The following is a 23,754-nucleotide window of genomic DNA, read 5'->3' on the forward strand; positions in this document are numbered from 1 at the left end:
TATAAATAGAGGCTGGGCACTGGAGAGGGGAAGAGGCAGGAGGAGGCTAACGCTGTGGTGCAGACAGATGAAGCCAGAGAGGAAGGAGAGACAGGACACAGCTGAGGCTCGTTTGGGTCGACTCGATACCCCTCCCCCCCACTACAGCGCCATGGAAACGGTATCCACGCTCCTGCCCGCACGCACGCACGGCTGTCCCGGGCACTAGATCAGCGCACGTCGCTTCTGTTCACACTTTCCCTCCAGTCTCTGTGGAACAGAGCGCGAAGCACATTTACAGGTGACTGTTACAGGCGGTGTTACAATACGCACATAATGGAGGCACGTTTCTGTGCCGTTCTAACAAGTCACGTCTTGCTCCTCTGCGAAATGTGGGCATGTTTTAAAAACGGCATCCTCTGTAGATAATGAAATAGATTTATACCTTCAGCAGACATTTCGCAAACACTCTAATCCAGAATGACTCGGACAGCTCACACTCTCTTCCGAGCTATCCATTTAAACTTGTATTTTTACTGAAGAAATTCAGGTTAGGTGCATTTCTCAAGGGTACATAATGTACACTCTGGGAACTGAACAGACAGCCATGGAGCCACAAGCCCAGCTCCCTTACCATTAAGCTACACAGCTCCCCTACCATCATGGAGAACAGGGCTGAATTGGGCCATTGACCTGTACAGAGAACAAGACTGTTCCCTCAGCAGGACAGCCCAAGCACTAGCTAACCCAAAGGGCAAGCTCTAAAGCGGGCCCTGGGTGGGGGGGGGGTGGTCTGGCAGGCTGCCATGGAAACCCGCAGCACATCTACCACACCGGGGAGGCGGCGAGCGGCCGCCCGGGTGCTCCTAAAACCCCCCGAGGGGGAAGTCGGCTGGCCCGGCGCCAAACGGACCAATTAAAGCCGGCCGCCGCTGCCGAGCGGAAGGAAGGTTCCGGGCCTCAGAGCCGGGCAGCGGCGTTCCGGCGAGACACCTTCAGCCCCGGGCAAACGCCCCTCCACAGACCGAGGAGAGGGGGCGATCACTCCGGAACATTCCACAGCCGCGTCCGAGGTGCTGGGCGTCCCGCAGCCTGAACGCCCCGCGCTGAGGGGAAACTGACGGGGGCTACTGCCCCCCGCCAACCGTAACGAGAACGCGCCTTTCAAAACGTGATTCCACCGCAATGGAGCTCTCACTTAAGAACTCCAGCAAATATTTAGAAACACGCGCAATGAATGCGTCTTTCTAGCACCTCAACCGGGTTACCCAATATTAAAATTCAGTTTGGTGTTAAGTCAAAATGGTCTCGCAGCATGTTTGTTATCACGGATAGCCAACTAGTCAACGACTTAATTATATTCAAAATGGAGGCTAAATTATAACGTAATCACATTATAAACATTGTGATCACTCGATCTGAGAAAGATTTTTAAAATCACCATTCGTATTAGGCACATTCCTGACTAAGGGACACCAATTTGACCTCACCCAAGAGCCAGTGCAGGTGCAGGCTTTGTTCTACATCACGGGTAGACTGCAGCTAATCAGACGGCTTTGTTTTCCGTTATCTATTATGTAAGGGCTGGGGGAACACGCTGGCCTGAGAATAAGGGTCTCCTCACTGTTCCAGCTGAACAAGCTAAGCTAACAAACAACATATACTGCAGCCTGCACAACGTGCTGAATAAACTAAATCATGCCAAAGCTTCCTTTTTTGTTATTCACTTTGTAACTAAATGTAAATTTCTGAATGCTAATGAAAGGTGACTGAACCAAATGTATTGATTTTAAAAAACGATGCAGGACATTGTTTTCGGACAGAGAAGCCATAAAAAATGCATTACAGCCCATGGAAGGCTGAATCCCACAGGAAGTGCATGAATAATGTAAGGAAGGAAAGGCACGTGATGAATTATTGATGGGTCACATGAACGGGAGGCGGTGGGTTTGCGTGGGGCGTCGGCGGGGCGACGTCATGGCGACGCGCCGGGGGCGTACCTGGGCAGGATCTGCGCGGGGGCCGCCGTGGTGGTGGTGAGGGGCTGGACGGGCGGCGTGTGGTTCTGGTTCTGGCTGGTCTCCTGCGCCCGCGGCACCTTGCCCATCCGGTACCAGATGCCCATGCTGTTCAGCTCTCTGGGGGGGAGACCCAAACGCACGTCACCGCACCGCTCAGCCTCAGCGCGGGCTCGCCCCCGAGAACCAGCCTCAGCCGTGTCGCCGCGACAGGGAGAGCCCGGAGCAGCGGGCCGCACCTGGCCTCACCCCACAGGGCCAGGGCGGGCCTTAGTCCCTAAGGGTTACCCTGGTTACAGCTGCAGTGGCTCCGCCCAATCAAGCACGAGGTCACGGCAGGTTGCCAGTGCACATCAGTGAGAGATGAGCCAATCAGCCCCAGCTCTCAGGAGGGACTGTAGGGTGTTAAACAGTCACTGGTTCACAAACACTGGAGAATCCTGAGGCAAAGCTGGTTATTCCAAATTAGCGAACAAAAAGGGGGGATAACTGCGGAAGGAAAAGGTAAAAGTTGGGGTCTCGTGATCCTAGCTGTAGCGTTCACAGCCAGGACCTCAGAGAAACCACAGAGGCAGCTGAAATAACATCTAAGGCAGCCAACTGTGAAAACGGGAACAAAAAGTCATAATATTAAAAGGAGCATCGCTTGATTAACGCTGAACCACAGAAACGCATTAGAAATGCACACCCTCTCCTCCAGGGGTTGAAAACACATTCCTGACTCCTAGGTGTATGACATTTGCATTTATACCATAGTAAACACGCTTCAACAGCAAATACCGTTTCCCGTAAATCTTCACCCTGAATGCCGAGCAGCTCTGTAAAGGTCCTCAGATAGAGCTGGATGCTTTCGCAGGGGTTTCACCAAATCTCACTTGGCTCGACCTTGAGTGAACTTCACTGATGGTCGGCGCATGCACACACACACACACTCCCACACACACGCCCCCTCTCCCCCTCACTCACCCGATGAAGGTGTACTGGGGGGGGGCCTGCCGGGACCTGCCCAGGATCCGCACGTCGCAGATGGCCGCCTCGGTGGAGTCCCGTGGGATGAACTTAATGCAGAGCCTCCGCTTCCTGAAGGCCGGTTCCTCTGCGGGAGGAGCGTGAACGTGTTACAGGCATGACCGTGACACACGCATGACCGCGGCACACGCATGACCGCCACACACGCACGACCGCCACACACGCACGACCGCGACACACGCACGACCGCGGCACACGCACGACCGCGGCACACGCACGACCGCGGCACACGCACGACCGCCGCACACGCATGACCGCGGCACACGCACGACCGCCACACACGCATGACCGCGACACACGCATGACCGCCACACACGCATGACCGCGGCACACGCATGACCGCCACACACGCATGACCGCCACACACGCATGACCGCGACACACGCATGACCGCGTCACACGCATGACCGCGGCACACGCACGACCGCCGCACACGCACGACCGCGACACACGCATGACCGCGACACACGCATGACCGCGTCACACGCATGACCGCGGCACACGCACGACCGCCGCACACGCATGACCGCGACACACGCATGACCGCGACACACGCATGACCGCGACACACGCATGACCGCCACACACGCATGACCGCCGCACACGCACGACCGTCACACACGCACGACCGCGACACACGCATGACCGCGTCACACACGCACGACCGCGACACACGCATGACCGCGACACACGCATGACCGTGTCACACAGGCATGACCGCGACACACGCATGACCGCGACACACGCATGACCGCCACACACGCATGACCGCGTCACACGCATGACCGCCGCACACGCACGACCGTCACACACGCACGACCGCAACACACGCATGACCGCGACACACGCATGACCGCCACACACGCATGACCGTGGCACACGCATGACCGCCACACACGCATGACCGTGGCACACGCATGACCGCGACACACGCATGACCGCCACACATGCATGACCGCGGTGGCTCTGTGACCTCGCTGCTCGTCATCCTCCATGCTTTTAACCGCATGCAGAATCTCCCCAACTGCGAGCATTTCAAACAAACAGACCTAACCTGATGCAGCCATGTCACGCATTTCCAGGAGTGAGTTTTATTTATTCACAAAAAACAAAAGGCTGATAAAACTGCCATATAGCCTGTAGACAGGTTCCTGTGCGTTCCTGTGCTACTCACCATGGTGGTTTTGGAAAAAATAACAAAAACATGAATGAACAAGAAGCCCTACAACTCTCTAATGCACGCAATTTCTTTCTTTGTTGGATTTATGGAGATTAAGGGCATTAAAATGACCAGGCTGAATGAATAAAGCACTGAAGCATATCACTGGCACTGTAGGGCTTTAAAAGCATTAACAGTCTTTAACCACAGGACTGCAGTAAGCAATAATAACATGTTATCACAATTGCTGGTCAAATTTGAAAAGATTTTAAATACAGGGTACAATAAACCACCTCAGGAAGCTGACAGGAACCAGGAAGTACAAACACAATATGCAGCTTGTTTTGCATTCCTCAAAAAAAAAGGGAGAATTTCTCAGGAGAAATCCCACTATGAAATTCTTGACACCCTTCTGCACGTACTGATAAAGATTTCAAATATTCAATCAAAGAAAGCAGGAAGTGAGACCTTAAAAGTTGAGGTCAAGTTTCACTGGGGTCAGAAGTACAGGGCTACACCCGCAAGTCAACACTTCCACGGACCTTGCCCTTACAGTGACGGGGCAGAGCTCCAGAGTGAAGCCCTTTTACTGCACTGCACGGCCAGAAAACTTTTCCACTGGTCATACCAGTGAGAGTTGTAAACCGTGGAGTCTGGAATAGATGTGAGCAGGGGGAAGGGTTTAGAATAGATGTGAGCGGAAGGCGGGGGGGGGGGGGGGGGGGGGTTAGACTAGATGTGAGCAGGGGGAAGGGTTTAGAATAGGTGTGAGCAGGGGGAAGGGTTTAGAATAGATGTGAGGGGAAGGCGGGGGGGGTTAGACTAGATGTGAGTAGGGGGAAGGGTTTAGAATAGGTGTGAGCAGGGGAAGGGGTTCTGATCTACCCGAGCAGATTCACATTTTTTTCTAAACCAAATCCTAAAAGTTAATCTTTGCGCAAGTTCACCTCTGCGCTCGTTTCATTGACCACTCCGGTGCGAGCAAGCAACCCTCCCCCTCGCTCCCTTCCTGGCAGTAACCATGACAACACTATCCACGCCGAAGCAACGCAAGGAGCTACCCAGAGAGCACTCCTGGTCAAGGCCGATCGGTTTAGAACGAAGTGTGCGATCGACTAGTCTCTGGGAATGAAAAGGCACAACATGGCACCCGTGTCACCTGCATCCGCACAGTCCCTAAATACAACCACAAAAGAGGAACCTGCGGAGGAAACCGATTCTGAGCAAGAGGAACCGCCACAGCCAGAGAACAAGGCCAAAGAGCCGCACTCCTCACCCCACGCAGCTCAGGCGGGTCACATGACCGCGGCGCGGCGGACCGCGACCGCAGGCAGCGTAAAACCGCGCGCTAACACAGGCCGCGGTCACACAGCTCCAACGGGAGAGCCCGAAAGCCAAAAGCACAGGCCACGCAGGGGCGCCCCGCCCAGCGCCACTTCAGAGCCAGGAGGCTGTCAGGAGGTCACGCAGAGAGGCCGGGAGGATGATAAACGCTGCGTACTCGTAAACAAAGAAGAAATGCCCCTCTCAAAATTCAAAACACACAGTCCTCCGAAAAAACATCTTGGCTGCATCTAAAGACTCCTGTTTTTCCTTATTCCTCATGCTGTCCTGATCAGATCCCAGGTTTCTATTTACATTTGTTTGTATTAGAGTTTAATGCACTTTTACAAGAGGACTTTGTCTTTGGGCTGAGAAGGTTTAGCAAACTGAAAGCAGTTCATTAAAATCCTTCTTATTTACTGCGTCTTATTTATGCTTGCAAAGCTTGCTTATTGTACTTTGTCGCAACATATCTATACAAATCTATACTCAGAACAGTACACTGATTAAAAAAGATCACCACCACTTTGTCATGCTGTAATGCAGAAATAACACAGAACAGCAAGCAGTACCAGCGCCACAGGTTAATGTGGATCCCTGGGGCAACAATATCACACCTGGGCCTCAAGGGGGGATATCCTGGGGAGGAAGCCCAGTTAAAGTACAGCATCCTAGAGGTTGCAGGTTCAAATTTCGAGCCTTAGCACAGAGGTTGTTCCATATGAGCAGTTAATGCACTTAGCCTGAATTGCTTCATTGCACATAAAGCTGTTTAAATGTATAATACCCAAAAGGCGGGTGGGCGTTGCAGTATAGTGGTCAGAGACCTGGGCTTGTAAACCAATGGTCACAGGTCGATTCCCAGGTGAGGCACTACTGCAGGTGCCTGAATAAAAAGCGCCTGACCTGAACTGCCTCAGCAGATATCCGTCAGTATGACTGGATCTCACAGCTCACAGCCTCTGCTACATGCTCAAACGCACATGTGAAATGTAGCTTGCGCAAGTCGCTCTGGATGAGAACATCTGTGAAGCAAAGCGGTAATGGCAGAGTGCGAAAGACGACGGAGGGGGGATAAAGCACCGGACCGAGACACGGGAGGCAAACAAAATAAACACCGCTGAGGCTCATGGGAAGGAACGACTCTGTTCCTCCGGTCTAAATTAAAGTCCTGTCCGGTCTTGTACAGTGAAAGACGCTGGGGCTTCCACGCCGTTCAGCGCGCGAGGGAATGGGACGGAGCGCCGGGGGAAGCGGAGCGCGGTGTTAAACATCGCCCGTCCGCTCGCGCTCCAGACCAGCGCGCGCTCCGGGCTACAGCCTCGGGGCCAACGGAACGTTCCGCAGACTGTGAACGAAGCGCCCGTGACGAGCACGCTCCCCACAAGTGAGCTCACCGCACACTCCACACACGGGGCTAAGCTGCGGGTGCGGGAGAGGGTTCGAGCGGGACAGACGATGGGGGAGGGGGTTTGGAGAGGACACTAGCAGGGAGGTGTGGTGAAGACACAAGAGGGGGAGGGTTCATAATAGATGTGAGCAGGGGGCGGGGTTCACAATAAATGTGAGCAGGGGGTGAAGTTTAGAATAGATGTGAGCTGAAGGTGGGGTTTATAATAGATGTGAGTAGTGGATTTAGATTAGATGCAAGCAGAGAGTGGGGTATATAATGGATGTAAGCAGGGGGCAGGGTTTATAATAGATGTGAGCAGGGGGCGGGGCTGCTTACGCGTGTCTACAGTTTCCTGGATGGGGATGAAGCCGACGGGTAGGGTGTCCTTCATGTCAATCAGCTTCATGTCCACCAGAACGTTTCCCAAATGGCTCTGCAGAAAACACAAAACACACAACACGTCCGTTAGCCTGTCACACGCCGAGCGGTCTGTGACCAGACACAGAGGGGGAGGAGTCTCTGTGGGTTCCTCATTCTCAGACTGGGAGGAAGGGGGAGAGGAAGTGAGTCACTGCCGCAGCCCACCGGCAGGACAAGCTGTCCAGCAGCGCTTCTCTCCCGCCTGAAGGGCTTCTGACTCCGATCGGGACCGCAGTGGACAGGGTACACCGCCACACTCAATCCACATGATTTAGGGGGCAGTTCGACCGGACCGCTTTCTGAACCTAACGGAGCAAAGTCAGCTGGAGGAGGAATGGGACCCCATCGACAACATGAAATCCAGCCAGGAAGTGCAGCGGGCTTGGGCTGCACGCCCCTCTGCACCGCCCCGCCCCCTCCCATCCTCAGAGGCAGCTCTCAGGAACATACTGGGGTGTGTTGGGGTGACCCCTCTGACCCCCAGGACCCAGCTGTGCAGTCCTACAGTCCGGGCTGCGTTTGGTGTTCGCACGCACACTGCACCGGAGTGTAACGCATCGTGAGAAACCTTATACAGCAGGCGAGGAAAGGCAGACGGATCGCTGGTACACACTCCCAACTCCGATGACCCAGAACTGCAGCGGCAAACAAGCGGCTGCACAAACGGATAGCTGCACGGGTCCTCCTGGATAAGGGCGTCTGCCGAATGCCTGAATGTAAATGGGATGCAAATGCAGCCGGGCCGCCCTCGACGGGCTTAACCTGGCGCGCTCGCAAATGATGATGTCACGCCGTGCCGTTTACTGTCCGCAACATTCTGCCCCAAACCCGAGAGACCAGCCCCAGAGGGGCCCATTTCGGTTTTTTTTTTTCTTCTTTTATTGTTTCCTGCTCTTTCAGCACGCGGAGGAGCTGGAGAGGCCCAGCAGAGCCGCGGGCTCCAGCAGGGAGAAGCCGCTCTTTCACAGCCAGCAGAAATATGCAAGAGAGACGGTTTCACAGAGACAGGCAGCTCTGAGGCACCCGGGGTGAAAAACCACAGGAGAGGGGCTTCCCACACTCACATACATGGGAAAGTGGTTTTGCTTGCAGCTAGTGTGATGTAACTGTGTCACACGGCGAAACACGGAGAGGAGCAGGAGGGACACTGATGAGGGGAGGTTTCTGAGGAAGAGCAGGGCACTATGTCAGTGCCACCCCCCCCCCTCCCCTCCCCAACCCCAATCAACCCAAGGCCGCTTTGTTTGCGAACATCAGGCAAGGCAGCGGCAGCAGAAGGGCGGGGCTGCTTCCTGTGATCCTTCAGTGCAGCTGGAGCTGCAGATGACTGCAGAAACAGCCCTGGCTGCCAAGGCCAGCTGGACCTGCCGTTTGAAGTGTCACTGCTGAGCGCAGGACTTTCACACTTGGAAATTTGTAACCGCCACCCCCTTCCTCCACTCCCCTGAATCATCGTTTGATGACAGAGAGGTGTCCAACTGTCTACCAAGCTGTGAGAAACAAGGACACAACTGGCCTTGTTCTCCAACGCTTAAGACAGTGCTCCTTCAGAGAGCCTCTACTGACTGAGCCACTCTACAGGGCCCAGCACACGTTAGCTGAGCAGGGGGGACTAACATGCGCTTTCCACACATCTGATTGGCTACACACTCCCATGTATTGCCTTCCCACATTGATTTCATTGGTCACCGCAGCTGAAGAGACCAGAGCTCTCAGCTGACCGTAAAGGTGCTTAAAGGTGAACTAAAAACACAGTGAATAAGACGCAGTTGGGGCGTTAGCGCCAGCACTCACGTTCTCCTTGGAGAAGACTCTGGTGAAGCAGAGGTAGCGCGTCACCTTGGACTTGAACAGACCGTCCTTCCACAGGTCCGCATCCAGGCCATCCGTTGTCTGGGCAACCTGTGAATGACAGCCAACAGTAATAAAAGAGTTTACAAAATCAAAGGTCCTGAGGAATCCTGAGGAATTCAAAAAATTCCACAACCATAAAATGCTAATATTTAAAGCAGGCACCATTAAAAAGCAATGCAATTAAAACGGAAGAGGGGTAACAGTCAAAACAACCTTTGTTTAAATTAGGCTTTTACACTAGAGTTCTCACTAGAAAGACAAACAATGTTGTATGAGGAGAATCTTAATATATGTGGATCCTGAATATACCCAGCAATGCAATCTTTTAAGAGACATTTTCCCAGCGAAAAGCAGGTGGAAAGCCAGCACGGGCCCATATTCAGTTTGTGGGGGGGGGAAGGGATAAATCAAATTAGAGTAAAATTTCTCCCCTTAAAAATTTGGCCCCTTAAAATCAACACAAAGGAAACTGGGGGGAAAATTCTAGCATTTTACTGAAAGGGGGTTGTCTTGCTGCCTCGGTCAGCCTAACATTCCCAACCAGAGGAAACCCTGACTTTACTAATGCACCACACAGAGCAGGCCAATGCAATATAAATACACATCCTGCCAAATAAGCACGGAACTAAGTAATATTCAGCGCATGAGACCCTTCTAACAATACAAATCTGTTCTGAACAAAGGAAGGACTCTACTCGGAATCCATCAGTTCCTCTCACTTCAAAGGGAAGCCTTCCCTGAAGGACAAAATTAAGTCAACACAGCGATAATCCAGAGAAACAGGGGACCGGAACAAAAGAGCCATCAGCAGAGAATGAAGAGCGGGAGAGACAGAGAGAGGGAGAGAGAGGACTGGTGGAGGAGCCCCTCGGATCAGATTTTGAGATTAGCGGCTGAAAGACAGAGGAAGACGGCGTGTAATCCAGGGCTAGCCCTCGTGGCTAACGCTGGGGAAACAATGCCCAGCTCTCTCTGAGGAGGAAGCGGCCGTCACACCAGCGTGAACGCAGGGATCAGAGAGAGAGAGAGAGAGAGAGAGAGAGAGAAGGGTCAAAGCAGGCCCACAGACCAGGCCCTCTTTCACTCAAACCGCCTTTCAGTATCTCTCTCAACCACTCCTTTTCTCTCTCTCTCTCAACCCTGCCTTTTCAGTATCTCAACCACTCCTTTTCTCTCTCTCTCTGAACCCTGCCTTTTCTCTCTCGCTCTCTCTCAATCCCTGCTTTCTGTTCCCTCTCAAACCATCCTTTTCTGTTTCTCTCTTTCCTTTCTCTCTTTAATTTTAAAGTTAAATTTTTTATTTATGCATGCATTTTTGGCAGGACTAAAAATACATAGTAGAGTACAGTACAGTGCATTTAAACAGGAACACAAACGTGAATAGATTTATAATCAGAATCAGGTCCCTCCCATGTCCCCCCCCTCCTTTCTCCCTTTCATTCTCTCTCCACCCAAACCACAGAGAGGGCTTTGTCACTCTCACCCCCCCACCCCTGCAGGCCTCTGACGGGCTCTTCAGCACTGACTGTGAGCCTCTTCTCCTCTGTTTGTGAAGTGTGTGTCTGAGTGTGAGCGAGACTGTGCGTCTGTGTGTGTGTGCGCACCGTGTGTGCGTTTGTGTGCGGATCAGAGACAGAAGAACGAGGCAGTGACAACACTTTCGCTATGCTAAGCTAACAGACTCAAAGTGGGGGGGAGGGGGTTTCAAGCACAGCCAATGTTGCAAGTCAGTACCAAGCTAAAACAAACAGCACAATTATCTAACCATTCACCGGCTAACAAGCTAACTATTTGGGTTTAATGATGCAACGACATCCCTTGGGAGGCAAAAACACCGTCCCAGTGGAATTGCTGAGCACTGGGGCCGTTTGAGACCGGGAACAGCCCCTCGCCTCTGTGCCGGTCTGAGGTGTGGCAATCTCACTTCTCTGTGCCCCATCTGCGCTTTTTATAACGGTTTCACTTCACTTCCCACGTCTCTTCGGCACACAAGCAGAAGAGAAAATAAAGGCAACAAAAATCTGCTCGTTCAAAATGGACGCCGCTCCATTACCGCCTGCCCTTGACAATCAATACTCTAAAATACTGAATGACGCCAACACCAGCGTCATGGTTCAAATCCAACAGTGCCGACTCTCTACCTCAGGCCACCTACACCCCAGCACCGTCTGATTGGCTACACAATCCCTGGCACTCCCTACCCTCTCTGGCTCCCAAGGTCATCATTGCTACAGAGTTCTCCACTGACCTAGCAGGTTACATGGAGGCGAAGTAAATTCAAATTCAAATTCAAATCACTTTATTTGTCCCCGAGGGGAAATTGCAGAGGCACGTAGAGTAGTACATGTAAAAGTAAAAGACTGCAGCTGTTGCAGTGCTGAGGTTGCGGCTTTGCTGGTAACATGCTAGGAACATGCGCGTAAGCTAACGTTTAAGATTAGCTGTACCCATTCTAAAAGTCACACGAGAGCCAGATGTCGCTCCTCCTGTGCTAATCCTGGCGGGTCGATGGCGGATCGGGGCGGTACTCACCACGTCGTAGCCGGTGGGCGCCCGGTTCCGGGACGCCACCACGCCCACCCCGGTGATGGGGTCCATGAGCAGGTCCGGCAGGGCTTCCGACAGGTCCCGCACCTCTGGCATGACGGGAGAGTTCTGCAACACACCGTCGACAGGTTCAGCGCCCCCTGCCAGCACCCTCCGGTACTTCAACTAGCTAGCAGAGCAAGGATCTGCAATCGTGGTCCTGGAGATGTGCAGGGTGTGCTGGATTCTGCTGTTACTCGGCACCTCACTGACGAATCAGAGCAGCTGATCACAGTCAGCTGATCAAGTCAATGACTGCCGATTTAACCCAGCAGATCCCTGCGACTCTTAGGACCGGAGTTGCAGACCCCGAAAACCTTCAGATGATTAATGACAGAGGCAGCAAACATGGATGACCATTTGTAGCAAGAAGCCGCAAAACACTTAAAACACTGAACAGCTTGAGCGTTGCAGCAGCAGCAGACAGGACACAGCAACAGAGCAGCGGATTGGCTAATTACTGCATATGAAAGCAATCAGCTTTGACTTTACTCAGGCACAAAACACGCCCACCGACAAGATCAATCTCCCAAAGTTCTCTTCACAAGGAAAATTACACTACCATTGTTTTCTTTCCCCACAAATCCTTGTAGTATTGTTACAAAGCCTTCCAAAAGCTACATTTGATTGCACAGGGCTTGAAAAAAGTGCCTGGAAGTTTGGGGGGTGGAGGAGCAACAAACACAACCTGTCCTTCATTACTTTTAATACGCTGGGAAAAAAATGATTCCCAACTGTTGAAGAGCGAGTTTAAAGGTTTCCAGCTCGGTTTCAAAGAGCGCCGTTTTACGAAGGCCGGTAATCGACATCATTCGCCGGCCAAGTTTCAGAACCCGCTAAACCGCGTCCCCCTCCGCAGCTGCGCACAGCACCGCTAGGCTACACCGCGGCTGCGCACAGCACCGCTAGGCTATACCGCGGATGCGCACAGCACCGCTAGGCTTCACCGCGGCTGCGCACAGCACCGCTAGGCTACACCGCGGCTGCGCACAGCACCGCTAGGCTATACCGCGGATGCGCACAGCACCGCTAGGCTACACCGCAGCTGCGCACAGCACCGCTAGGCTACACCGCGGCTCTGGCGCACGCCGCGCTGCTTCACGCCAGTACCGCCAGGACTACGCCGCCCCAAACACACGTTCATTATCAGAGTGAAATCCTAAGAATGCGGCGCTGACGGTGTGGGGCAGTGTATGTGAGTGTGTGAGCCACCTCTGACGCTGGGCTCTGAATGCGTGCTCTGTCCTCGCCTCACTCCCCCATCGCGTTAGCGATCGCAGGCTAATAAGCGACGTCATTCGTGACACAAAAATAAACAGTAGCCTGTCTATAGTAACTATAACGCCCCCATATTCAGTTTACAAGAGAGCATGCTTGATTTCCCCAAGCAATTCACCATTAAAATGCACTTAATATCAAAATCCACTTCCAGAGTATTTCAAAAGAACATGGAATTCCTGGAAGAACACAGACTTCCTGGGAACTAAAATATTAAAGCCTGGTCCCCACGGAGGAGCGGTTTCCAAAAACGAAACCGCACCCCCACCCTCACCCGGTTTACAATGGCAAGCGCAGGACTTCAGGGTCATTATCATTCCCATAATATTACCAGCATTAACACAATATCCTTCTCTTTAAAAAATGAGACCCTTTACTGGTCTCAACACTCTAAAAATAAACCCTTGTCACTCTTCTCCAAACACAGCGTGGGGCTACAGGTCCTGCAGTGCACCAGGGCGGTGGACGTGGGCCTGGAGCGGACTCTGGGAGAGGCTCTCTCAGACAGAGCAGGGCTGGGAGCGGACTCTGGGAGAGGCTCTCTCAGACAGAGCAGGGCTGGGAGCGGACTCTGGGAGAGGCTCTCTCAGACAGAGCAGGGCCTGGAGCTGACTCTGGGAGAGGCTCTCTCAGACAGAGCAGGGCCTGGAGCGGACTCTGGGAGAGGCTCTCTCAGACAGAGCAGGGCCTGGAGCGGACTCTGGGAGAGGCTCTCTCAGACAGAGCAGGGCCTGGAGCGGACTCTGGGAGAGGCTCTCTCAGACAGAGCAGGGCCTGGAGCGGACTCTGGGAGAGGCTCTCTCAGACAGAGCAGGGCCTGGAGCGGACTCTGGGAGAGGCTCTCTCAGACAGAGCAGGGCTGGGAGCGGACTCTGGGAGAGGCTCTCTCAGACAGAGCAGGGCTGGGAGCGGACTCTGGGAGAGGCTCTCTCAGACAGAGCAGGGCCTGGAGCGGACTCTGGGAGAGGCTCTCTCAGACAGAGCAGGGCCTGGAGCGGACTCTGGGAGAGGCTCTCTCAGACAGAGCAGGGCCTGGAGCGGACTCTGGGAGAGGCTCTCTCAGACAGAGCAGGGCTGGGAGCGGACTCTGGGAGAGGCTCTCTCAGACAGAGCAGGGCTGGGAGCGGACTCTGGGAGAGGCTCTCTCAGACAGAGCAGGGCCTGGAGCTGACTCTGGGAGAGGCTCTCTCAGACAGAGCAGGGCCTGGAGCGGACTCTGGGAGAGGCTCTCTCAGACAGAGCAGGGCCTGGAGCGGACTCTGGGAGAGGCTCTCTCAGACAGAGCAGGGCCTGGAGCTGACTCTGGGAGAGGCTCTCTCAGACAGAGCAGGGCCTGGAGCGGACTCTGGGAGAGGCTCTCTCAGACAGAGCAGGGCCTGGAGCGGACTCTGGGAGAGGCTCTCTTACTGTGACTGGGCAGCACTGTTGATGGACTGCAGAGAGAAGGGTCTGGTCTCTCCCAAACCAATAAAAGACATCAGAGCAATGCGACAGGACTACACGACCCACGACTACAACTGCACACTGGGAGAGATTCCACACTGAGACAAAGAGTGGGATTTTTTTTAAAAGGGTCAGATCATTGGTTAAAGAACTGTTTTTAAAAGCCCGGGGGACTGTTTTTCAGGATGGACACTTTTGTCCCTTCTTCATGGAGATCTCTGGGACTTCTGCAGGCTGAATGATGAGATGGTGGAATATTAAAGAGGGGGAGAGCAGACCCACTTCCAACAAAGGCAGGCCATACACTAACGGTTGCCATGGCGATGCGGACCTCCCGGCCGGGCTCTTCACTACCACCCCCGTCTCCACGGGCACCCGGCGGCTCGGCGTCAGCCGAACTGCGCCGCCCAAGCAGCCCTGCAGCGTGAAGCATGTGACTGAGGGGCTTAAACCTAAACACGCCCCCCACACGCGTGAACTCTGTAGTGCTGCCACGGCAACAACCTCAGGGATGCCAAACTCCAGGCCTGGAGGGTTTTGTGGTGAGTTTCGGCACTGATGTGCTTAATATAAGCCACGCATTGGCGAGAGAACCCACAGATCTTGTTACAGATATCTATGCTGGCCAAAAAAAAACAAAAAATAAAAAAAACACAAAAGCCAGTAGCTACTGAGGTGCTGAGACTGGAGTTAAACTTGGAGGTACTGTGGCTCTCTGAGACTGGAGTGAAACCTGTAGGTACTGTGGCTCTGAGACTGGAGTGAAACCTGTAGGTACTGTGGCTCTCTGAGACTGGAGTGAAACCTGTAGGTACTGTGGCTCTGAGACTGGAGTGAAACCTGTAGGTACTGTGGCTCTCTGAGACTGGAGTGAAACCTGTAGGTACTGTGGCTCTGAGACTGGAGTTAAAGCTGTAGGTACTGAGGCTCTCTGAGACTGGAGTGAAACCTGTAGGTACTGTGGCTCTGAGACTGGAGTTAAAGCTGTAGGTACTGTGGCTCTCTGAGACTGGAGTTAAAGCTGTAGGTACTGTGGCTCTGAGACTGGAGTTAAAGCTGTAGGTACTGAGGCTCTCTGAGACTGAAGTTAAAGCTGTAGGTACTGTGGCTCTCTGAGACTGGAGTTAAAGCTGTAGGTACTGTGGCTCTGAGACTGGAGTTAAAGCTGTAGGTACTGTGGCTCTCTGAGACTGAAGTTAAAGCTGTAGGTACTGTGGCTCTGAGACTGGAGTTAAAGCTGTAGGTACTGTGGCTCTGAGACTGGAGTTAAAGCTGTAGGTACTGTGGCTCTCTGAGACTGGAGTTAAAGCTGTAGGTACTGAGGTGCTGAGACTGGAGTTAAACCTTTGCTCAGTCACAGAGCTCTTACAGGAGATCCATTCTAACCCAGAAACTGTTGTTCTCTCACAGACCTCTTACAGCAGGTCCGCTGTACATTTGTGTTCGAAAGAAAGCCTGACGAGCAACACGTTGGACAAACGACACCGGCTTGGGAATAGCCTCTGACATCACTGGCAGCAGGTGCAGCGTGGAAACGACGGGGAAAACAGACGCAGGTGCGTTTGGGAGAAAGCCGTGAACGGCTGTCAACAGAGGAGCTTTAGCACGACCTGCACAGCGAGCGAGGCCTTCAGAGTACAGAGCCACTGCACAAATAAACACAGGTGTGCACGCACGCGACACGCGGCACACGTGTGTGCAGACACGAAAACGCGTTTAGCTTACAGCGGTCCATCACCTCAAAAGATACACACTACTCATACTCACTACTCGCACTACTCGCACTACTCGCACTACTCGCACTACTCGCACTCTCACACTCTCACACTCTCACACTCTCACACTCTCACACTCTCACGCTCACACTGAAGGAAGCTCCGGCGCGCGCGGCGCTGGCTAACGCGGCGGTGCTGGGCCGAGCGACCCCTCAGAGCAGCGGCGGATTAGAATTCCTCCCGCGAGGAGACTTTTCTAAAGAGGCAGGAAGCCAAAAGAGAGTCGCTAATGCGCGGATCCGGTCAGAACCGGAGCGGGACACACAGAGACAACCGGGGACCGCGTCACAAAGCAGGCCCGGCCGCGGGCAGGGTGCAGGCGGACTGGGGAAGACTGTGTTGGTGTGGAGACCGCTTCACCATTCAAAAAGCAAATGGCAACCTTCCGCATTAACGCTATACTTTTTACTGCCCATCTATACTGTATGAGACAAAAGGAATCATGAATATGTGGCTCTTTATTAAAAGATGACCAAAAATAAAGGGTTTTTTCCCCTAGAAATATGATTTTTCCCTTTGGTTGCTGACACTTTCGTTTTGTTCAGAAATCACCGTTTTATTTAACAGTAAAGATATCGGTGTCAGAATTTGATACCATTTTTTATGTAAAGACAATAGAAGGATTTAAAAATACTGTCACGCTCAGAAACTCTGGGTTTATGAATCATTAAAAAATGAGTTATTCTCAATTTGTTTATGATAGGCAAAAATAAAGAATAAAGTCATACAAGACTTTTGTTTAAAACAGTATTAATGCAGGAATTAATTAAGCAACAGTCCAAGAGGACCGTTACGTTAAGGAATGACCGTGAAGATGGCTGCTTGCGTCCTCGGGGCTGTTTGAAAGCGCGAGCGCTCCGTGCAGGAGCGGCCGACCGTTTGGACAGGGCCCCCGCGGCCTGCAGTGACCTGCAGGCAGAACGTCTGTTTCCTCAGTGTCACTGAACGCCGCTTCGGCCTCACCCCAGGAAGTCGGCCTTCGACAGACTCGGAAAACAGAGGAGAACCTTCTGGGGGGGGGGGGGGGTAAAAGTCCCCCTGCTCTGCTAGCGACAAGAGGGCATGGCTTCGTCGAGTCCAAAACAAATGAAGCCAAACTATTATAGGCATCTAGCTCGTGGCCGATTGGCTCGTGCCAGCGATTGACAGGACGTGCTAGCTCCGCCCGTTCAGGCGTTTGCAGAAGCCTGATTCCCATCTCAACTCTCTCTTGCCAAATGGACCCAAATGTACCGCAAAACATATGCTACATCAGCGTGTCCAATCAGGGTGCAGTTTACATCAGCTGCAGTGCGTTTTCAAATAAGGCATTCTGAATGACTAACGCACGTAATTAGCTAAGTGCTAAAGCTGTTGTGACCTTAGGAGGGGGTGAAATTGAGCACTCCCTTAAGGCTTACTGTGGGCTCAGAGTGCAATTGGGCACGGTAAAGGGACACCTGCACCTATCCATTCTACCTGGGTTACCAGTCTTCCCGGGAGTCTGTTAGAATGACAAGTCATCAGGCATTGCCTTGATGAAGACCTGAAGACAAAATGTTGAAACAGACATTTTTAAACCATTTTTGCCAAGACTAGCAAGTATTTCTACATAGCAACATATTTTTTCCCCGACCAGACCATCTGTTGATCATCTTGAACGTTTTTTTTCCAGTGCAATGTGAATACCCCATAGGCTAATACCATGTGACCACTTTCAAGATTGCTACACCAAAGTAGTACAGTGTATCTGCAGTACTTTCCAGCTGACTGCTTAAATCTACTGAAGATAAACTATCTACATAGGTAAACAATTTTGAAAACAAATAGTTAAACAACAACATATGCCTTTTGAGGACACACGAAAATGACAAGGAGAAATCCAACTGAGCCCTAAACTCTAGAGCACTCCAGAAACGCATCTGCCCGCGTGCTTAACGTGTTATACAAGCAAGGATTTTCATTTATTAACCAGATGCAAACTACAGACCTGTTTTTTTTTTTTGCCTTCGATTCCACAGCGAGTTCCCTCTCCCTGGAAGAGCTTCCCGGCAGTTTCACTGCAGCGTTGACTTCAGTAAACGCTTGGTTATGTCCTTCACGCTAAACAGTTAGCATATCCATTACAATTATGTTTATTGAATTGACGGATTCGTTGCGGTAGCTTTCTTCTTTCTTTTCAGGCGATGACCGAGGCTTATTGAATAAACGCAGGGTATGTCAACTCGCTTGCGGAGAGACAATCCCCTCTTTCTGCCGTTCGCTTTGCGCACTAATAAGTGCCGATGTCCCCTTAAGTGAAGCCTGTCGGCTGAAAGCGGTCTTTCATTTGGACATTCTGAATGCAGCAATGAGGGCATGCAGGCTCACTCATCCCGGAATCCTGTAAATCCTTAAAAAAAATTCCAGCCCGTGTCCTAGGCAACTGTAAACTCTGCAGTACTTAAAGTGAACTTTGCACGAGTGCCCTCTCATTTCCTGTAGCCTCAAAATGAGGAACAGCTTACAATCACCGACACACCCTCCAACGTGAAATGCCCATCACTTTTCAACAGGCACCATCACTTAAAACAAAACGACCATTTGACACTAATCTGTGGATTGTTCATTCTCTGCAAATCCTTACCGCAATAGTCTCCAAACTTATACCCAAGGTTTTATTTACCCTGTTGAAGATACCAGGGTTGCGGCTGAACAGAGCACTCCCATGCACACAACACATTCCATGCCAGGTAGAACTTGTTGACAAAACACAGCCAAAGTTACACTTCCAAAGGCATGAAACACAGATGTGAAGCATATGTTTCCTGAGACCATAAGCTGTAAAGACTCACCACCGCTGCCAACTACTATTTACCTCAGTCTATCTACCTAGTTAGTTACTCCAGCTAATCAACTCTCGCTTCTTATCAACGAATAAACTAGCAAGATTACGTCAGTTAGTTGGATACTCAACTGGTTACCCAACTATATCCACAAAATATGTTTTCGGTGTTACGGAGCAAGAAAAAAATATTAAGAACAACTAGCAACAGATCAATAGGCTTAGTAAATCAGCTAAGGAACTAAAACGACTCTACAAGCTAACAAGCCTGCTCGCTAGACATACATCAACTGCATGTTTAGCGTTCATTGCAAATTGCTTACACTACTTGGTTAACTTACCTAGTCAATCTACCGATCAGACATTTCGCTGTGTCAATTTGGCATGCACTACATCATAAAAACAGCAAACAATCCAAATAAACAAGCGTAATAAAACTGTCCAACGAACTTTAAAACGGCGAAGGTAACGCTAGCTAGAAACACTTGTTAGGCAAAGCTTGATTGTTGACTGCCAATCATAAAAGCTGTTTGGTCGCAGTCTTACAAACACTCCCTTTAACTTGGCTAGCTAATGTTCATGTTCATTCAATGAATATCAAAACCATAAAACGCATGATAACCAGGCCATCAGCAGCACGCTACCAAATTTAAAAACCATTAACGATCTAGCTAGAAGACTAGCGAGTAATTGGCTAGCTAATCGGCAACTGCGGAGAAATTACTTGGCTAGCATGTGTTAGCATTCCACAACGTTAGCATTGGACAAGAAGAATAAAACAAAAAAATTAAATGTTAAAACCGCAGGCTCCCCCAAACATCCTAAAACACACATATTCAAATCCAACAGTCTCGTTTAATATTTAATTAATTACGAGTTTTTTTAATGTATCCCAACCACTTAACTGTTGCTCGAAGCACTTCGTCCTTCCTTCTCAGACAAAAGCAGCTTTTCATGACCAGAGTAGCCGCGACAATGGAGGCCTCGGACTCGCTTAGAGGCCGCAGCGGACAGAAGCGACAAGGACGGCGGCCTGTAGGGGAAGTCAAGTCACGCTACAGGAGATACAGGGTAAGCAGGGAGGTAGCAGCGGGGAAAAGCAGTGCACTAGCCAGCCAGCTAACTGAGCATCAGTTCCTTACCCAGTGAAGTCAAAAATGTAATTTCACAAGAACAAGCTCTGCTTATTTAACGGACCCCTCGCGTCTCGTCTTATCTCCTCCTTTCCCCCAGTCACAGCCGCAGGCTCCACATCTCTTCTTCAATTCCTACGTTTGACTCTATTTACAGACCATTTGAGTCGCTCGCTGGTCGGCAATTAACGCGATTCCGAATGTGACATTTGGGCATCCGAGCAACATAAGCTTGTTGAAAGAGAGAGACCTCTATGGTGTATTATCGGAATTACGGCCTTCTTGTGTCGCTTCCACAGAAATCAGGGTTGATTCGCGGTGTGGGGCTCCTACGTCAGCTAATATGTTTTGGTGTGTTGAAACAGGAAAAAAACAAAAACAACAAAAAAAGACGTCGCAATATTAACCACAGACGAGAAAAACGAATACAAATTTTAAGAATGACACTGTGGTACCATAATACTACTTCTAATAACAAATAAAAATAAATAAATAAATAAATAAATAATACCTCCACTTAAATATAAGGCAAATGTTTAATTTAGATCGACAAAGAAAACCCTGTGTTGATTTTTTCGCTCCTCACTTAGTCCAACAGTGAGAAGCTGGATCATGTTTTGCCTCCTCTCTTAGTATGCCTAGGCAATTAATTTGCAGATACAGACACATACACATGGTGTACGTACAAATATATACGCGCACACATGCATGTATGCACACGCTAATATATGCATACACCCAATTCTCAACAAGAATCATGCTGACAGTTTTTTGCAAGGATAACTACCCCCCCCCCCCCCCCCCCCAAATAAAAAGTTTTTTTTATTATTGTTCATGTTCAACTCTTTTTTTTATAACAGCCATGCTATATGCTGACATCACTCCAGCCACAGATGACAGATAGCCACGACGTCATAATGTAAGTGATATGTGCTCCCCACCCAGCATTAACAGAGTCTCTCATTCGCCAATGCCCTGCTCTTAACAGTTCCACCTGTGAAAATAACAGCCTGCTTGTGAAAAAGAATGTTAAATATCCAGTGTCCTTTGAGGCTGTATTCCTTCTTAGTATTTTAAAACAATTTTATTCTTTCCTGTCTTTGGGTTGTGTGCTATTTATTTACTTTTGAGTATGTGATTTAACTTGGCTGCGACCAAATTGCCCCTTGGGTAAAATAACGATCTACGGACTGGTTGATTGATTTATTGGTTGATTGATTGCTACTTCAGAGTATTCACCCAAGGCCTATACATCATGAATGAGGATTCTCCATCTTCATTGTTAGAAACATAAGCATCTGTTACGACGTGCAATCACCTAGTTAATCTGAGGGAAAGGGAGCATGCTATTTTAGAGCATTTAGACAGGACCTGAAAGTATTTCAGGGACCCACTGTAAAGTCGGGACCCCCCCTCCTCCCCACTTTCCCTCCTCCCCTCCTTCCCACGCTCCACCCTGTCCCAGAACCCAGAAAACACCGAGCCACTCTGACCGGCCGGCGACTGCCTCCCCGCCCCGGCTCCTCTCGGCTCACTCGTCTGTGAAACGCCGCCATCTGGCGCTCCGTCCGGTCGTCCTAATTTCCCCTAAATTACATTAGCGAAGCAATTAGCCTCTGCGGCGGCAAGCAAAGAGCAACAAGCTTTTTAAACCCAGGGAGGGAGTCATCAGTAATCACGATCAGCACTGAGCACCGCGTGCGTGTGCCCACTCCGCTGGCAGGAGGTAAACTGTGGCCTAACAATGGCCAGTCTGATACGGACTCTTCAAGCTGTTATTCTTGGCTGCCACTGTGACGCCTTAGTGAACTAATCAACTAATCATGGTCTTCAATCAAAACCTTGATGAGTTGAAATAGGTATTTAAGAAGAAGAAAAAAAGGAAAACCATGCCTCACTGCTCTATGGTAAATTACAGTATCTGTCATGCAGCAGCAATCACACAAAAGCTTTAAGGCACAAATTCCATACTATTCATGTGCCTGACTGGTGTGGATTCTTTCTGGATTTTTCCTCTCTCCTCTTCACTCCATCTCTCTCCCTTAAAAAAAACAGTTTGAATTAAAAAAAAAAAATAACATGGCTCCCAAATATATATTTATTAATTTATGTCAACTTTTTTCCGCTAATTTTATGGAAAGCCCAATTGAAATTGTATTACTGTCCCATCCCAAAATCATCCTCTAGATTAGTTATAGATCGCTGTTTTCTACCACCAGGGGGCAGCATCGACACAACAAATAAAGCTAGAGCTCATGCCAGTGATTTGGGTCTCAAGTTACCTCCTTTGATATAATTGAGGTCTAAGGCCTTGGACAGGAGCACAAATTGGCTTGTATATTAAAGCATATAAGGATTTACATAAGTGGATGTAAAACTGAATCTGGAGCCTCTCCTAGCATACAAGCTGCCCACGGTACAAAAACACAAAGGACAGACAGCATGTAGAGGGGTAATGTCTAATTACTTTTAGATGAATTTTTTAAAAATGACTCATAATGAGGAAGGAATTATCATAGGCAATTATACAACCAAATTTGGGAACCTCTATAGTTTTGAACAATTATTTATAGCACACAAAGATTCAATTAAGTACGAAACACAAAGTAAAGTCATCAAATTGTTGAAAAGCAAAACAGTGATATTATCGATTGTTTAAACTGAAGAGAAAAGAAAGGAAAAGGGGATGCAAAAGATTTGCATTCTCTTCAACCGAGCCAGTCAGCCCCGCGCGCAGCCTTCAACGAATGCGTTTCGGGAATCACTTTGCGATGACGAACTAATCTATCCGATCGTGACACCAGACGGGCTTCTCGCCATCATTACTACACGTCTCATTGCGTTAGGCTCTGCGGCTTTCACAGCCGTGCCAGGAGCGCGCGACGGGAAGCCTCGAAAGCGGCGGTCTGCAGTTCGTCGCCGTGGGACGCCAGCGCAGTGACAGAAAGCTGATGGATGTAGGGGGGTTTCCCAGTCCAGCCCTGTTATTTCAATTCCCTCTGTCATGTCTCCTGACCTCACTGCACATCCGTTGCTCAGCTGTTTTAGTTCTTCACAATCAGGTTCACAACTATCCCCCGGTCTCCTGATAAAAAGTGATTTATGAGCGATGCTTAATTTGCACCAATCACTTTAAGATCTGTTACAAAGCCTCTTCCATTCTGACATGTGTTCCTTCCTTCTCTGTCGCTGTGCAATGATCTCCCGACTGGGCAAGTCTTATTCTTCCCCCACTTTGTTCTGCTCTAGTTCTTGTTCTTTATCTGGGTATGATTTTAAATAAGACACACACTCCTCCCTCTTGTATTCATTTTTTGATTCACTCACCCCCACACACACATGCAAACACTTTTTCTGTATCTATCCATCCATCCATCATCTAATTATCTTGGCTGGGGAATGGAAGAGGGAGCTGGTGCCTATGCCAGCATGCATTGCGTGAGGGGCAGGAATACATCCTGGACATGTCACCAATCCATCACAGGGCACACATACCCTTCACTCACACACTCATAACTATAGGCAATTTAGATTGTCCGATTAACCTAACCTGTATGTCTT

General features: G+C 50.4%; 1 protein-coding gene across 4 annotated transcripts in view; it reads right to left on the reverse strand.

The window, feature by feature from the left end:
- mvb12ba (multivesicular body subunit 12Ba) overlaps positions 1-20,518 on the reverse strand; it is a 33,743-nt gene extending 13,225 nt beyond the window's left edge. Inside the window, exons 1-7 of one of the 4 annotated variants that reach the window (XM_035390805.1) lie at positions 20,203-20,518; positions 19,966-20,093; positions 11,708-11,830; positions 9,116-9,223; positions 7,238-7,334; positions 2,964-3,093; positions 1,980-2,117 (exon numbers count right to left, since the gene is read on the reverse strand). In XM_035390805.1, the coding sequence (XP_035246696.1) occupies positions 1,980-2,117; positions 2,964-3,093; positions 7,238-7,334; positions 9,116-9,223; positions 11,708-11,830; positions 19,966-20,016 (647 nt within the window). In that variant the 5' untranslated portion in view covers positions 20,017-20,093; positions 20,203-20,518. Of the gene's footprint in view, positions 1-1,979; positions 2,118-2,963; positions 3,094-7,237; positions 7,335-9,115; positions 9,224-11,707; positions 11,834-18,231; positions 19,915-19,965; positions 20,116-20,202 lie in introns of those variants that run through there. The other 3 variants (XM_035390806.1, XM_035390807.1, XM_035390808.1) reach the window with 3 other exon arrangements.
- Between the last annotated feature and the right edge of the window lie 3,236 nt (positions 20,519-23,754).

Source organism: Anguilla anguilla, chromosome 14 (genome assembly GCF_013347855.1).
Source record: "Anguilla anguilla isolate fAngAng1 chromosome 14, fAngAng1.pri, whole genome shotgun sequence".
NCBI classification, from domain to species: domain Eukaryota; kingdom Metazoa; phylum Chordata; class Actinopteri; order Anguilliformes; family Anguillidae; genus Anguilla; species Anguilla anguilla.